Source organism: Mustela erminea, chromosome 15 (assembly GCF_009829155.1).
Source record: "Mustela erminea isolate mMusErm1 chromosome 15, mMusErm1.Pri, whole genome shotgun sequence".
In the NCBI taxonomy this organism is placed as follows: domain Eukaryota; kingdom Metazoa; phylum Chordata; class Mammalia; order Carnivora; family Mustelidae; genus Mustela; species Mustela erminea.
Genome location: NC_045628.1, coordinates 59,526,277 through 59,543,592, shown reverse-complemented (window position 1 = coordinate 59,543,592; position 17,316 = coordinate 59,526,277). Strand labels below are relative to the sequence as shown.

At 39.1% G+C, this 17,316-nt stretch overlaps 1 protein-coding gene across 5 annotated transcripts in view; it reads right to left on the bottom strand.

Moving 5' to 3' along the window:
- Positions 1 to 2,399: 2,399 nt before the first annotated feature.
- The window catches only part of LOC116574234 (cysteinyl leukotriene receptor 2-like), a 29,532-nt gene continuing 14,615 nt past the window's right edge, over positions 2,400 to 17,316 (bottom strand). For 2 of the 5 annotated variants that reach the window (XM_032314889.1, XM_032314888.1), the window contains 2 exons: positions 16,177 to 16,485; positions 2,400 to 4,562 (listed from right to left, as the gene is read on the bottom strand). In XM_032314889.1, the coding sequence (XP_032170780.1) occupies positions 3,524 to 4,561 (1,038 nt within the window). In that variant the 5' untranslated portion in view covers position 4,562; positions 16,177 to 16,485 and the 3' untranslated portion in view covers positions 2,400 to 3,523. Of the gene's footprint in view, positions 4,563 to 12,639; positions 12,702 to 13,978; positions 14,003 to 16,176; positions 16,486 to 17,316 lie in introns of those variants that run through there. The other 3 variants (XM_032314891.1, XR_004279161.1, XM_032314890.1) reach the window with 3 other exon arrangements.

Sequence of the window (17,316 nt, the reverse complement as noted above, 5' to 3'; positions counted from 1 at the left end):
CAGGCACCATAGGTTTAAAGACACAATGACTCACAACCCCTCCATTACTGTTGATTCCAAGGATGTCGGTTGCTCTCAGGTACCCCAGCATTACCTGGGCTGTCTTACCTGTCGAGAGTTGTTGAGATTTCTAATCACCTTTTGAAAATCCTTGTGACTTTACAATATAAACTTCTACTTTAGCTTTTGTCTTTCTTCTAACCCATCATTCCTTCACACTCCTGAGCTGCTGGGGCCACTACATAGGTACCAGCCATGTTGGGCTTGGATGCGTGGCTGGCTGGCAGCTCTTTTCCACCTCACTTGTGGTGCAGGTGACTCACTATGTGGCCTCTGCAGTCCCATTTCACCCTTCTCCCAGCTGAGATTTCAGTGGGTTTAACCCTCCTGCAGGTGTAGACGTTGACCATCCTTGTTGCATCAGAGAAATCCTTCCTTGGTCTAGTTTAGGAGCCGGGGTGTAATCTGAGTATTCTGATCAAAAGGAAGCCCAATGACTTTGTTTGGAACAGGAGATACCCTGTTTCTTCTCCTGGATATAAGAAAGGGAGCATGTAGCCTCAGGCTGCTTGCAATCAGCTTGTTTCCATGAGGGGATTCAGCCATCAGATAGGGCCGATGCCTGGAGAAGAAGGCTCACAGAAGCCCCTGCTCTATAGTGCCTGAAGTCCAACTTCTCTCTGGATGTTAAGTTATGTGAGATAGTGACTGGATTGTTTAAGCCACTCGGAGATGGGTTTTCTGCTGCTTGTCTCTAAAAAATATCCGGATATACTAAATAATCTCTGATCCTAGGAATTGATTCCAGCCATCCCAAGAGGGGTCTCCCCTCCCATGGCAGGGCTGGGTGGGTCTCCCTCAGAGGCCCAAATCCAAGTCTAGCCATTTCCTGCTTTCCTTTCTCCTGTCTGTGTTCAGTGCCCATTTCTGGCGACCTTTCTTTTCTGTCTCATTTCTTTGAAAACGAACAAACAAAACCCACAGGATCCATTTGACTTTTCAAGTTTAATTTAAACTTCATTTTTATTTCAACAATACATATTTACAAGTTAGATGGCTGAAAAGTTTTTAACAGGAAAAGAGAAATCTCCACCCTATTGTTCTACCCCTAATTCCCCAGAGGCCATTCCTGTCTCTCCTTTTCATTGTTTCTTCTGGACTACAGCTCCTGTTGCTAAATAACATTTTTCTACAGATTTTGTCATTCCCTAGCTTTAGTTATTATGCATTTTCTGTGACATAAGATGGAGATCTAGACATCTTACACCTCTCCCCCGCATACATACCCTCTCATTTCTTAAAAAAGTTGCATCACAGTATTTTGTTATTTACATTATTCTCTGTGTGAACATTATTTACAGCTGAGCCAAATAGTGTACTACGATTATATTTCTGTTCTTAAACAACTGTTTCTTTCTACGAGCATTCAAGGATCACAGTGTCTTTTCCCTTGTTTATTTTTCTATGTATTTTCACTAGTTCATCCCAAGTTCTTCAAGAAAAATATAAATCCCTCCAATGCGTGCAAATCAATTAGTTTCTTTTTTTTTTCTGCTATCACCAACATCTTATTTTCTTCACCTTTCTCCTGTGTTGGATTCTTTGTTTCCTAGATCCCATGTTTTCCCCTATCTTGGCTTAATCATTTATTTTGGAGGAACACATCCTCCAGCGGTTTTCTGATAAAAAGTTCAAGGGTGATAAAGAGTGTTAAGACCTTCTGTACTAAAAATGTCTATCTACCCTCTCATTTATTTGTAAGTGTTTTTTATGTTTGGGCCTTTGTGCCCCATGCCCCTACTCCCTGGCCTTGCTGGCCCCCAAGTGCAGTGGTCATTGACTATTCATAATTAAGAGTGAGGCTCTAACAGGCTGACTAGGTGCTCTCTGAATGTGAGGGATTATTTGCAGTGTGGGCTTCCCTGTCAGGTAGGTAATAAGGGAGGTTCTGGCTTTTTTGTTAGAAATCCTCAACGGTCGGTTAGTCTTTTTCTTGGGTTGGACAGTTTCCCCACAGTGGAATCCTATAGGCACCTGTTTTGATGGGATATGAGTCTGTCAGCATTCTGATAGCCCCCCCCCCCCGGGACTCCTGTTTACTATGAAGACATTTCCTTTCTCCCTAGCTTGAGACCACCACCTCCCTCCCACACTCTACCTGAGGTCAGTAACTCCAAAGAGAGTATCTTGTGAAAATGAGAAGGGGTAGGTGCCTGATGGGGAAAGGGAACTTTTATTCAGACCTTCAACCAATCTTTCCTGGAGTTTTATAGGGAAAGCAGTGGAATAAACACCCAGCTATCTCTTCTCCACAGATATTTTTTAAACACTTACAAGCTGTGTGAACTTGAACAAGCTTCTTAATTACTCTGAGCTTCAATTTTTTCATTCATGAAGTAGAAACACAAGGCTTTGGTGTGAGGGTTAAATGGGGTTGCTGAATGCGAAATGTCTGGCACAGTCTGCCCAGCATGGAGAGGGCATTCAATTGTTCATGGTACAGTGGTCTGGGAGGTAGCAGTTGGTAGTCTCACTAGGTTTGTTTCAGTGGACAAAAGAACCCCTTCCCAATATCCAGTTCTTTTCTATACTCTCTCAAAAGGAAAGCCACCCTATTCATGTTTTGCCAGCATATTAGTAGAATTTCAGAGGTACAACAACCTTTGCGATTTATCCTCTACCCCACACTCTCTCTCAGTGCCCACCCAAACACTTAGAGCAACCTCCTCTGTTCTGGCTCCCACCCCATTGGATTAATGTGCAAGACTGAGAACTGAAGTGAAGTCAGTCCAAACCCAAATCCCAAGAGTAAAACTGATTCCCTCTTCTCTGTATTTTCACCCATAACCCCTCTAATCCTAGGCAATGGCCTAGTTCTTCCTCCTACTCTTCCCATCCTTTCTAGCCTCCTGGCAAGAAAGAGGCAAAGAGAACTTTCTTGCCTTCAGTGTGCTAGAGCCTCTATCTCAGTCCAAAATGAAATATCTCCTTCTCCCTACTTTTCAGCAGCTCTTTCTGGCCCCAGACCTCCTCTCCCTTTCTCTCTCACTGTTCTTGTTTGGGACCTGTTAAAGGGCAACCTTCTTCACAAAGTCTTTTCAGCGAATTCCTAGGATGCTTTTCTTATCTGCTCTGGAACCTCCTTTAGCTTTGTTAACTGGCTATATCTTAAAGGACTGAAGGTGTAAGAGGGGCTGGAGAAGCTGGACAAGTTGAGATTGTCTTAACCGTGATCTAGAATGCCTGGTGGGACCAAGATCTGGTACAGAATCTGACAAAAAGAAGCACACAATATGCTAAGCACTTTTTCCCCAGTCTGATATTTTAGGTTGCAAGACTAGTAGAGACTTTGCCTGCTACATTTCTCATCTAGACTCAACCACTGAAAACACACCTAATAAAATGTTTGAAGTAGGACTTGATTGACCTTTGTTGGAAATGGTGTAAATATATGGTCATTTGAGACTACGTATGAATGAATGTGAGCACAAGGATACAAGAACAGGCCTTATCTACAAAACCCTTAAACTTGTGTTTCCTTTTTCAACCAGATGCAGACAGGAATGCTGCACTTTGTCTTCCGTAGGTGATCTTTTCTGAGTGTAGCCCTTAGCCTGTCCTTAAAATTTTCCCCAGCAAAGTAATAGAGCAAAGGATTGAGGCACGTATTGGCTGCTGCCAAGGCCAGTGTGATGACCACAGCTTTATGCAGCTTGTCTCCGCATACACCCACTTCCCATGCAAGCAGGTGGAGGGTTCTCAGTACATGATAGGGCAGGAAACACAGGAGGAAGATGATCAAGGCAATGATGATGGTGATAAGAGCCTTCTTGTGAGAAACCCGCACACCCAGTTCTGGGACCTTCACCTTTAACAGAGCTCGAATGATCAGCAGGTAACAAATGTTGAGCATGCAGAATGGCAGCAGGAAGCCCATCACCAAGGCAATGTAGTTCATGATCTGCAGATTAAAAACTTTACGCATATTCAGCTCTAAGCATAATGTGACACTGCCATTCCGCTCAGAGCCATTGTTCAGAAGCACTGCTGAGGAAGCCATGATAAGGAACCATATGCTCCCACACAGAGTCCAGGCACTCCTGGTGCTGGTGACATGGAGGCGCCTGAAGGGGTGAACGGTTGCCAGGAAACGCACGATGCTCAGCACGGTCAGGAAATAAATGCTGCTGTACATGTTGACATACAGAGAATAAGACATAATCCTGCAGGCCAGGTCCCCAAATATCCAATTGGAGCCTCTGAGGTAATAGTCAGCTCTGAAGGGTAGTGTACTTGTGAATAAGAAATCTGAAATGGCCAGGTTTAGCATGAAAATATTCACAGACGTGGACTTCTTATAAGACTGCAGGAAAACGTATATGGAAAAGCCATTTCCCAAGGTTCCCCAGATAAATATTATCAGGTACACGGTAGGGTAAAAATCCTTTTTGAAGTTTTCAATTGTACAGTTCCCATTGCTGTTGTTACTGGTGAAGGTGCCATTGGATTCCATTTCTGGTATGGCGGTGGATGGAGGCAAGAACATAAGTTTTCTTTTCATCCTAGATTAAAAACACACACACACAAAAAGTTACTTCTTGTTCACTACTTACAGCTTTTCAGATTTTAATGAAACAGAAATACTTTGCTACTTGAGTCAAAAAATATCTGAAAAGTCTTTACTGTATGCTCCATTATAAATTTCTAGAATGCAAAATAAACATTAATTTATTTGGTTAAAGCCAAAGCTTCAAACTTGGGAGACCTTTGGCCGAGTGCCTATGCTAATACTGCAGCTAAATCTACCAAAGAGCAGTTGGCTCATCCGAATGTATGGAAAACAAAAGGAACTGGCACAAATTTTCAAGTGCTAAAAGAAAAGTCTACCAACCCAGAGGTTCTATATGCTGCAAAAATACCCTTCAAATATGAAGGAGAAGTCAAGACATTCTTAGACGATGGAAATCTAAGAGAATTTGTTGCTAGCAGACGTACCCTAAATGAATGGCTAAAAGAAGTCCTCTAGACAGAAAGGAATCAATAAAAGAAAAAACCTAAGAACATAAAAAAAAGGTAAGACATGAAAAGCAAAAATATATAAGTAAGTACAAGAGGATTTTCTTCTCTTTTTGAGTCTAAGTTATGTTTAATGATTGAAACAAAAACTCTAACATTGATGGGATTTGATATGATGTAGGGGAATTTTTAAAGATAATTTATTGTAATTGGGGGAGGGTAAAGGGATATAAAAGAGGTAAGTTTTCCACACTTTGCTTGAGTTGGTAAAATGATGATGTCAATAGACTGTGGTTAGTGACATATGTATAATGTAACACCTAGAGCAGCCATTATCAGAAGAGACCCCAAATTGCTACAGTAATGTTAAAAAACAAAAATAAAACTGGCGGCATCATGTTACGTGATTTCAAGCTTTACTACAAAACTGTGATCACCAAGACAGCATGGTATTCGCATAAAAACAGACACATAGAACAGTGGAACAGAGTAGAGAGCCCAGATATGGACCCTCAACTCTATGGTCAAATAATCTTTGACAAAACAGGAAAAAACATACAGTGGAAAAAAGACAGTCTCTTCAATAAATGGTGCTGGGAAAACTGGACAGCTATATGTAGAAGAATGAAACTCGACCATTCTCTTACACCATACACAAAGATAAACTCGAAATGGATGAAAGACCTCAACGTGAGAAAGGAATCCATCAGAACCCTAGAGGAGAATATAGGCAGTAACCTCTTCAATATCAGCCACAGCAACTTCTTTCAAGATATGTCCCCAAAGGCAAAGGAAACAAAAGACAAAATGAACTTTTGGGACTTCATTAAGATCAAAAGCTTCTGCACAGCAAAGGAGACAGTCAAAAAAATGAAGAGGCAACCCACAGAATGGGAGAAGATATTTGCAAATGGCAGTACAGACAAAAGGCTGACATGCAGGATCTATAATGAACTCCTCAAACTCAACACACAAAACAGATAATCATATCAAAAAATGGGCAGAAGATATGGACAGACACTTCTCCAATGAAGACATACAAATGGCTATCAGAAACATGAAAAAATGTTCATTATCACTAGCCATCAGGGAGATTCAAATTAAAACCACATTGAGATACCACCTTACACCAGTTAGAATGGCCAAAATTAGCAAGACAGGAAACAACATGTGTTGGAGGGGATGTGGAGAAAGGGGAACCCTCTTCCACTGTTGGTGGGAATGCAAGTTGGTGCAGCCTCTTTGGAGTACAGTGTGGAGATTCCTCAAGAAATTAAAAATAGAGCTTCCCTATGACCCTACCATTTCACTACTGGGTATTTACCCCAAAGATACAGATGTAGTGAAAAGAAGGGCCATCTGTACCCCAATGTTTATAGCAGCAACGACCACAGTCGCCGAACTGTGGAAAGAACCAAGATGCTCTTCAACGGATGAATGGATAAGGAAGATTGGTCCATATACACTATGGAGATTATGCCTCCATCAGAAAGGTTGAATACCCAACTTTTGTAGCAACATGGACAGGCCTGGAAGAGATTATGCTGAGTGAAATAAGTCAAGCAGAGAGAGTCAGTTATTATATGCTCTCACTTATTTGTGGAGCATAACAAATAACAGGGAGGACATGGGGAGATGGAGAGGAGAAGGGGGCTGAGGGAAATTGGAGGGGGAGATAAACCATGAGAGACTATGGACTCTGGAAAACAACCTGAGGGTTTTGAACAGGCGGGGGGGGGGGGGGGACGATGGCAGGTTGGGGGAACTAGGTGGTGGGTATTGGGGAGGGCGCGTATTGCATGGAGCACTGGGTGTGGTGCAAAAACAATGAATACTGTTATGCTGAAAAGAAATTAAAAAATAATAATAATAAAAGCTATACAAAGAGATATGCTCAAATACACAAGAGCTAAATCAAAACAGAATTCTGAAAAGTGTTCAAATAATCACCAGGAAGATAGGAAAAAGAAAATAAATAATGCAAATAGAAAAATAAAATAAAATGGCAGACTTATCTCTAACAAAAAAATAATTACATTTAACATAAATAGTCTAAAGATGCCAATTAAAATACAGATTATATATATGTATATATATATAAAATATGCTTATATAAGAAATTCACTTCAAATAATAGTATTGGCAGGTTGAAAGTAAAAGGATGAAACACACATGCCATGCAAACATTAATCAAAGGAAATAAGAGTTGGCTTTTAATATCAGATAATGTAAACTTCAGAACAGAGAAAATTCTGGGAGAGGGACATTATATTATGATAAAAGTGTTTATCTGCCAAAAGGGCATACCAGTTCAAAATGTGTATGCACCAAACAACAGAGTTGCAAACTATGTGAAGGAAAACTGATAGAATTGAAAGGAGAAATACACAAGTCCACTGTTATAGTTGGTAATTTCAAAATCCTGTCTCAATAACAGATAGAGCAAATAGGCAAAAACTCAGCAAGAATATGGAACACCTCAAATACAAGATCAATCAATAGGAACCATCTGTCATTTATAAAATACTCTATTCAGCAACAGCAGAAAACACATTTTTTCAAGTGCTCACAGAACATATAACCCAATACACCATATCCTGGGCCATAAAACAAACCTCAACAGATTTAAAAGAACTGAAATCATACAGAGTGTGCTCTATAACTACTATGGAATCAAACTAGAAAGCAATAGCAGAAATATAGAAAACCCCCCAATTTTTGGAAACTAACAACTCACTTCTAAATACTCCATGGGTCAAAGAGGAAGTCTCAAGGGAAACCAATAATGTACTGAACTGAATAAAAATGACAATGCACCATATCAAAATTTGTGGAGTATAGCCAAAGCAAAGCTGACAGAAAACTGTATAACACTAAATGCATAAAGGACCAAAGAAAAAGTTTTAAATCAGTCATCTAGGCTAACCATCGAGTCCCACATCGGGCTCCTTGCTCGGCGGGGAGCCTGCTTCTCCCTCTGCCTCTGCCTGCCTCTCTGTCTGCCTGTGCTCGCTCGCGCTCTCTCCCTCTGTCTCTGAAAAATAAATAAAATCTTTGAAAAAAAAAAAAAGAAGGTTAAAAAAACAAAACAAAACAAACAAACAAACAAAAAACCAAAAACCCTTTAAAAGTGGAATAAACTCAGGGAACCTGGGTGGCTCAGTTGTTTAGGTGTCCAACTCTTGATCTCAGCTCAGGTCTTAATCTCAGGGTCATGAATTCAAGCCCTGCATGGGGCTCCAAGCTGAGCATGGAACCTACTTAAAAAAAAAAAAAAGCGAAATAAGCCCAAAGCAAGCAAAATAAGGGAAATAATAAAGGTAAAAGCAGAAATCAAGGAAATTAAAAACAGAAAAAAAAATAGAGAAAAATCAATGAAAGAAACAGCTTGTTCTTTGAAAAGATCAATACAATCAACAAACTTATAGCAAGGTAGACAAAGGTAAAAATAGAGCAGACACAAATTGCCATTATCAAGAATGAAACAGGGGACATAATTATAGACACTACAAACATCAAAAATATAAGGAAATACTATGAATACCTCTACATGCATAAATTTGATAACTTAGGTGAAATGAACTAATTCCTTAAAAATAAAAAAAACCTACTTCAACTCACCAAATATAAAATGATAATTAGAACTACTGAGAAAATTACAATTTAAACTCTCAAGAAGAATCTCCAAGTCCAGGTGGTATCACTGGAGAATTCTACCAAATTCTACCTTATTTAAATAAGAATTAACACCAATTCCATAAAATCTCTTCCAGAAAATGGGAGAGGAGGATACACTTCTCAATTTATTTTATGAAGCTACTATTACCTTGATATCAAAACCAGACACACTATAATACAAAAGACTACAAATCAATATTTCCTATGAATACCGACACAATATCTTAGCAAAATATTAACAAATAAAATTTAGCAATATTACAAAAAGAATTATGCACTACAACCAAGCAGGATTTATTTCATGCATTCAAGTCTCGTTCAATATTCAATATAATTCATGTAAAAATTGTATTTTTTTAGTGTTAATGTCATATTCATCTAAAGTGTTCCTCTTCTTTTTTTTTTAAATTGTTATGTTAGTCACCATACAGTACATCATTGGTTTTTTTTTTTTTTAAAGATTTTATTTATTTATTTGAGAGAGAGACAGTGAGAGAGAGCATGAGCGAGGAGAAGGTCAGAGAGTGAAGCAGACTCCCCATGGAGCTGGGAGCCTGATGTGGGACTCGATCCCGGGACTCCGGGATCATGACCTGAGCCGAAGGCAGTCGTCCAACCAACTGAGCCACCCAGGCGTCCCCATCATTGGTTTTTGATGAATTGTTCCATCATTCATTGCCTTTTTTTCTTCTTTCAATTCCTCTTTCTCTTTTTTTCCTCTCTTAGGAAATGAATTATTACCTGATCAAGAGCCCCTCACTCTTTTTGTGCACATTTCTAGGAACATATGGTCTAGATAAACAGGCAAAATGTCTGAAATAAAAGGAGACAAATTTATTAAGATGTATTTCATTTTGCGGAAACTAAACATGTATTTATATTAATAGCTTTTATTATTATAGTTGTAAGGAAAAAAAGAAAGGGCATTACATACAAGTTAAAAGAAGACACCAATTTTGGCATGTTTCAGTCTTTAAAAAATTAATTTAGTATATAACAACTAGTGTCAGCACAATATTTTGATTTGAACAAGGCCAGGGTTGATTTTCCATTGGCTAAACTGAATTTCCTCCATGGAATTTGTGAATTAAGCAATATTTCACCATTTCCATTAAGTTGTTTAAAATTCAAAATTATACATATAAATTTGTATTTAACTAAAAGGGATGGTGACCATGAGTCCTTTTCAAAAGCTTAATTTTATGACATTCTTACTTTGGGACAAATCATAAGAATTTAATGTTTTAACTAGCAGCCACTATGTAACCATATTGTTTAAGAGCTCCAGGAGCTCCAGCAAGGCTTCTAGAGGCCTTAAGTCAACTTTGCTACTTAGTTCTATGGTCTCCACTAAACTTAATAATCTAAGTTTATTATTAGATTACAATCTAATAATAAAGGGGGCACCTGGTTAGCTCAGTAGGCTGGGAATGGAACTCTTGATCTCTGGGTCCTGAGTTCAAGCCCCACATTGGGTGAAGGGATTACTTAAAATAAATAAATAGTTTCCCGGGGTTGTACAGAACTTCCTATTGATAGAAATGACTTGGGACTTTTCAGCCAATCGCATAACCTGCTATACAATTTTGTTGGTTTCCCTTAAAACATCACCATCCATTGCTGTAACATTAAACCAAGCTACCCTTCTTTCCTCATCTATATATGTATGTGTATATATATATATACACACACACACACACATATATATATACACATATATATGTATATATATTTATATAAAAGCCCATGATTGGTTATCTTAGTAACCGAGGTGTCCATACCTTGCATGGACCTTCTCGATTCTCCCTTGCATATCCCTGATTTAATTTTGTTAGTTGGGTGGCTCATACTTAGAAAGAAAAATAAAATTGTCAAACAGGCTATGCTGTTGGTGACATGAATTTATCCTTGAAATATAGCTTTACCTTGAAATAAAATATTCAGATGGCTAAGTTAATTGCCTTTACCCACACTTGCTGACAAATGGATAAAAGAACAAATATTTATACAGATACATAGAATATGATTTTGGATTCATTCATGAATTCAAAATACTTTAGAAATAGAGATTTCTCAAAATGGATAAAAGACCTCAATGTGAGACAGGAATCCATCAGAATCCTAGAGGAGAACATAGGCAGTAATCTCTTCGATATTAGCCACAGCAACTTCTTTCAAGATATGTCTACAAAGGCAAAGGAAACAAAAGCCAAAATAAACTTTTGGGACTTCATCAAGATCAAAAGCTTCTGCACAGCAAAGGAAGCAGTCAAGGAAACAAAGAGGCAACCCACGGAATGGGAGAAGATATTTGCAAATGACAGTACAGACAAAAGGCTGATATCCAGGATCTATAATGAACTCCTCAAACTCAACACACACAAAACAGACAATCATATCGGAAAATGGGCAGAAGATATGGACAGACACTTCTCCAATGAAGACATACAAATGGCTATCAGAAACATGAAAAAATGTTCATTATCACTAACCATCAGGGAGATTCAAATTAAAACCACATTGAGATACCACCTTACACCAGTTAGAATGGCCAAAATTAGCAAGACAGGAAACAACATGTGTTGGAGGGGATGTGGAGAAAGGGGAACCCTCTTCCACTGTTGGTGGGAATGCAAGTTGGTGCAGCCTCTTTGGAGTACAGTGTGGAGATTCCTCAAGAAATTAAAAATAGAGCTTCCCTATGACCCTACCATTTCACTACTGGGTATTTACCCCAAAGATACAGATGTAGTGAAAAGAAGGGCCATCTGTACCCCAATGTTTATAGCAGCAATGGCCATGGTCGCCAAACTGTGGAAAGAACCAAGATGCCCTTCAACGGACGACTGGATAAGGAAGATGTGGTCCATATACACTATGGAGTATTATGCCTCCATCAGAAAGGACGAATACCAAACTTTTGTAGCAACATGGACAGGACTGGAAGAGATTATGCTGAGTGAAATAAGTCAAGCAGAGAGAGTCAATTATCATATGGTTTCACTTATTTGTGATGCATAAGAAATAGCATGGAGGACATGGGGAGAAAGAGAGAAGAAGGGAGTTGGGGGAAATTGGAAGGGGAGGTGAACCATGAGAGACTATGGACTCTGAAAAACAATCTGAGGGTTTTGAAGGGGCAGGGAGTGGGAGGTCAGGGTAGCAGGTGGTGGGTATTGGGGAGGGCGCGTATTGCATGAAGCTCTGGGTGTGGTGCAAAACTAATGAATAATGTTATGCTGAAAATAAAAAATAAATTAAAAAAAAAGAAATAGAAATTTCTATTAAAGATTATTAAAGCATAACTGACATATAACATTATGTTAATTTTAAATGTACAACATGACTTTGGGAAAGGATCACCAAAATGAGTCTAGTTACCATCCACCACCACATATAATCAACAGATTTTTTTCTCTTGTGATGAGAACTTCCAAGATCTACTTTCTTAGCAACTTTCAGATATGCAGGAAATATTATTGACTATAGGTACCACACTGTACATCTCCCTGACTTATTTTAATAATCAGAAGTTTGTACCTCTGGATGTCCTTCACCCATGTCTCCTACTCCCACCCCCCTCCTCTGGCAGCCCCCAATCGGGTCTCTCTTTATGAGTTTTATTTTGTTTGTTCATTTGTTTCTCAGACTCCATATATAAGTGAAATCACATGGTATTTGTTTTTCCTCTGTCTGAATTATTTTACTTAGCATAATACCCCATAGGTTCTTAATTATTTTCTTAATTACTCCTCTAAAATTCAGCCATCTTTAAGAGTCGGCAATAAGGTTTTAGAAAATGCAAAAAAAAAAAAAAGGATCAAAGTAAACAATGGATCAAAGGTAAACAATGGATCAAAGAACCCTAAGATGCTTTGCTATTTATTACCCAAAGATATAGCCATAATAAAAGTAGAGTTTAGCAAGGCTGCTTCATGATATTACCTGTAACAGCAGAGATAAACTGGTGATAGTATTAAACCAACACTGGCAGGGTAACTTGAAGGCTATCGCTAAGGATGCTCCCATGTATGCCCCATCTGCCTTCAACACAATTCTAGCAAGTCTGTAAAGGTAGAACATGGACATGCACAGTCCCAAGGCTCCTTTGAACATCTCCAGAAAGTCTATGAATGTGTTCTGGTTATTGTTCATTTTCAGAGTGTGTCAAGGCTTTTCTTTGCTACAGAGCTCTGTAGAAAAAAAAATTGCTTAATTTGGGAATCCCAACTTGTCTCTTCTGTAAGACATACATTTCACTGATAGAGTCATCAGAGAACCATAAAGCTTTAACTTTTACTTAGTAACGTCACTGTCCTTATCCATAGACCACAGGGAAAGTAACAAGAACGAATGGCATTCTCACACCCTCAACCTTCTCATGATTGAAGTATTTCCACTGGCCTTGATTGCAGGCAATGAGATCAGCCCCTCCTAGAACCCACAAATTACCCGAGTTTACAAACTCATATTACAAACTCCTCTTAATTTGTTTGTAATTGCTTAATTTGTTTACTTAATTTGTAAACCCTTCCCCCTCCTCCTCCTCCTCCTTTTTTTTTTTTTTTAAGTAGATTTCACATCCAGCATGGAGCCCAATGTGGGGCTTGAACTCACTACCCTGAGACCATGACCTGAGCTCAAGAGTTAGGGACACTTAACTAAGCCACCCAGGCACCCCTCTGGGTTGTTTTTTTCTTAGATCATAGCTACTGTTCTGAATTTAACAGATTACTGACAAAACTTAATAAATAAAACCAACCAAAAAACAAATGAAAAATACTTCAAGATGTAAATTTTCTTCTCTCTATCCCTTCTGATAGTTAAGTTTCTCCTCACATAATTAACCCTAATTTCAGTCTTATCAAAATTATATATTGACTCCATATCAACAAAATGCTTCTGCCGAAGTCCTTACAACGCTATCAGCAAAACCTAACCCTTTGGGAGTGGGAACAAAGATTGAGTCTAACCTGGGTAGAAATCATTACTTTATTTTCTTCAACAACCTTCCAGCCTGTTTTGCAGGACCTGTTTGATTCCACTGAAGGCATCTGTCCACCTCCAAGGACTCTCCACCACAGATACTCAATAAAGAAAAAGTCTCATTCCTATTGTGAGAAATGAATCTTAAATTCCCGGTTACCGGGCGCCTGGGTGGCTCAGTGGGTTAAGCCGCTGCCTTTGGCTCAGGTCATGATCTCGGGGTCCTAGGATCGGGTCCCACGTCGGGCTCTCTGCTCAGCGGGGAGCCTGCTTCTCTCTCTCTTTCTCTCTCTGCCTGCCTCTCTGTCTACTTGTGATCTCTCTGTCAAATGAATAAATAAATAAATCTTTAAATTCCTGGTTACCACTTGTCTACTTCTTATGGAGACATCGAGCTTATACCCACCTGCCACACACTAACTCACCCTGTGTATTCAATATCATCGTTAGAGGACATCAGATGTCTAAATTACCACCCCTCCAGGAATTACGTTTCCCTAAAAAGTTACAGAGAGACATCTGAGAGAGTCAGGCACACACTAATTGAGAGAAGTCTCTCTCAGGAGAGATAACAGACTGCCCGGTGTAATGAGCAACCAACCACCAGAGCTGGAATAATGCAATCAGAAAGAATCACTCATAACTTGTTTCTGACCCTGGCGAGAGCATTATGTATTTAAAGTATACAACTTCTGCTCTGGAACCTGACAAAAACTCGCTCTCAAATGCTAGCCAGGCTCCTCAGAGTCCTCTTCTTGCTAGGCTTCCCACTTGAATAAAGAACTAACAGTTTTTTGGGTTTTGTTTTTTCTGTGTTAATATTTTTTTAAAATTACAAAAACGACAGTAGATTGCAAATGCTGTTTGGTCGTCTTTAAACAATTTTCTTATAAACAAAATGTCACAATCGTTTTCCCATTTGATAGATTTTCTACTACAACACGAAAAAATATTTGCTTGTGTAAACAGTAAGGATATAACATGACTCGAAGCCAGACAACTTTGCCTCATGCCCAAACACATAAGAATTAGTGGTAGGATGGAGGAGAAAACATTTCTGAAGGGGTAGACGGCCTAGCCTAACCACATAAATATGCAACAACTGTTCATACAGTTTATGAGGGTTTCTCAACCTATGTTTGCCACACTCTTTCTTTTTTAAAAAATATTTTTTATTTAAATTAAATTAACATACAATATATTATTGATTTCAGAGGTGCAGGCCTGTGATTCTTCAGTCTTATACCCAGTGCTCATTACATCACATGCCCTCCTTAACGAAGGACTAAGAGGGGTGCCTGGGTGGCTCAGTCGGTTAAGTGGCTGCCTTTGGCTCAGGTCACGATCCCAGAGTCCTGGGATTGAACCTCGCATTGGGCTCCCTGCTCAGTGGAGAGCCTTGTTCTCCCTTTCCCTCTGCCTGCCTCTCTGCCTACTTGTGTTCTCTATCTCTCTGTCAAATAAATAAATAAAATCTTTTTTAAAAACGAAGGACTAAGAGTTTTTGTTTTTTTTAACAGTTTAGGGCTACATCTCTAGGATGACCATAACCTCCCCTTCTTATAGAGCCTGAAAAAACTCAAGGCAATCGAAAGAACTTACTGTTTGTTCCAGCCAACACCTGAAGATAGGCCTCCTGTCTCCCTCCCTTGGGGCGGGGGGTAGCATCCTAAGCTTCAGAAATGTCAGTCAGCAAACCCAGATGCAGTTCACGTACGCCAACCTCCCCTTCCCATTTTTGGTAGTTTTTCACTTCCCTGACTCTGCTGAACACCTGTTTAGCCCTCTCTAATCCTTCATTCTTCCTTAAAAACATCCATTCACCTCTGTAAAAAATGAAGTTGAGTTCAGTTAATGTTGAGCTCTTTTCTCTACTCTAAGAGTATATTACTGATTAAAATCTGTCCTTCCTTTAACTAACATCTGGCTTTGTTTATCTTTGACAAAGCCCAGGTTTAAATGTAAATTCGTTAGGAAGAGTTGTCATAGATAATAACACAGTCCTTACTTTCTCCTTAACTAGCCAAAGAGAATTTTCTACTAGAGTAAACACTTACTACTGCACCTGTATAAATATTACATAACAGCCTAAGACTTAAGGTATGGGTATAGGGAACCTTGCTGGATGTCTAGAAAAGAACAGGAGGATCAGGGGACATGTTTTCATTATCGGAGTATGATAGTATGGGTCCCTATTTTTCAGTCTGTTATACGAACTAACCATTCTTGTTCCTGAAAAGTCCTGCTTCCTTGAATATTACCCCCAAAGTATCCAATGCAAGCATAAATCCTATTATAATTCCTAACATCCTCTTTCTGAAATGCCCCAGTTTCCCTTCATGTGCATTCCACCTTGACACAAGTCAATAGACCTAACTTTGTTCAACAACTGGTATGTTCTCAATGGCCTTGGCTAGAAGACATTGACTCTGAGAATCCACATAAAGATCTAAAGAATAAAAAAGTTATGGTAATACATTAGTTAAGTTAACCTACCCAAAGAGATGGTTTGTTAATATATTTTAATGCAGCAAGGATGTTTTTCAATTCTCCTTCAGACACTTATGTGAAGGTATAACTCAGAAAACATGGTTGACATGGAAATGATGTACAAAAAAAAAAAAAAAAAAGAAGCTTTTTTCTTTAATTCAGCATTTCCCAAAGTATCTTCCACAGAATATGAATTCCATAGGATGCTCTGTAAAAGACAAGCTTTCCATGTTTAAATCAGCTTGAGAAATATTGTAACCTCTAGTATTCTTCTCTTGGAGATTCATAATGCACGTTAAAGGCTCTATGGGGGTCCTGCAGAAAGACAGAAAGAAGACAGCTTGATTTACACACAGTAACCTTCCCTTTTTTTGATCCTAAGAACTCTTGTACACATTAACATATTTTAATACTCCACAGACCTAATGTTCTACATAATCTTACTTACAGGGAAATGCTGATGTTAGTATATAATTTTTCTGGAACAGGAATTTTTGATAGAAGAGAAAGAGAACCCCCACCCAATGGACCAGTCCAACCAGCAAGTGTTCAAGTGTTCGGAGTTAAAGAGTTCTAAGCACTTACTTCTGGGCAAACCAGCATTTCTGAGCATCCATTACTTCATTTGTAAAATGGAGATTGTATTAATTTCCTAAGGCTGCCTTCACAAAGTACCACAAACCTGGAGGCTTAAACAACTGTATTCTCTCACAGTTCTGGAGGCTAGACATCTGAAATCCAGGTGTCAGTTGGGCCATACTCCCTTAGAAGCCTCTAGGGAAGACATCGTCCTTGCCTTTTCTAGCTTCTAGTGGCTACCAGCAATCTTTGGCTTTCCTTGGCTTGGGGATGTGTCACTCCAATCTCTTGACTTTCCCATGGTATTTTCTTCTGTGTCTTCACATCATCTTCCTACTACATATTCTATGTTCCTGTGTCTTCTCCTCTTCTTACAAGAACCCAGGTCTTTTGGCTTAGGACCCATCTTACTCCAGTAGGACCTCATCTTAATTAAATCCATCTACAAAAATCCTATTTCCAAATAAGGTCACATTCACAGGTACCTGGGATTAGGACTTGGATCTGTCTTTTTGGGGAGATATAATTCAACCCACAACAAGGATATATAACATTGATTTCATGGGG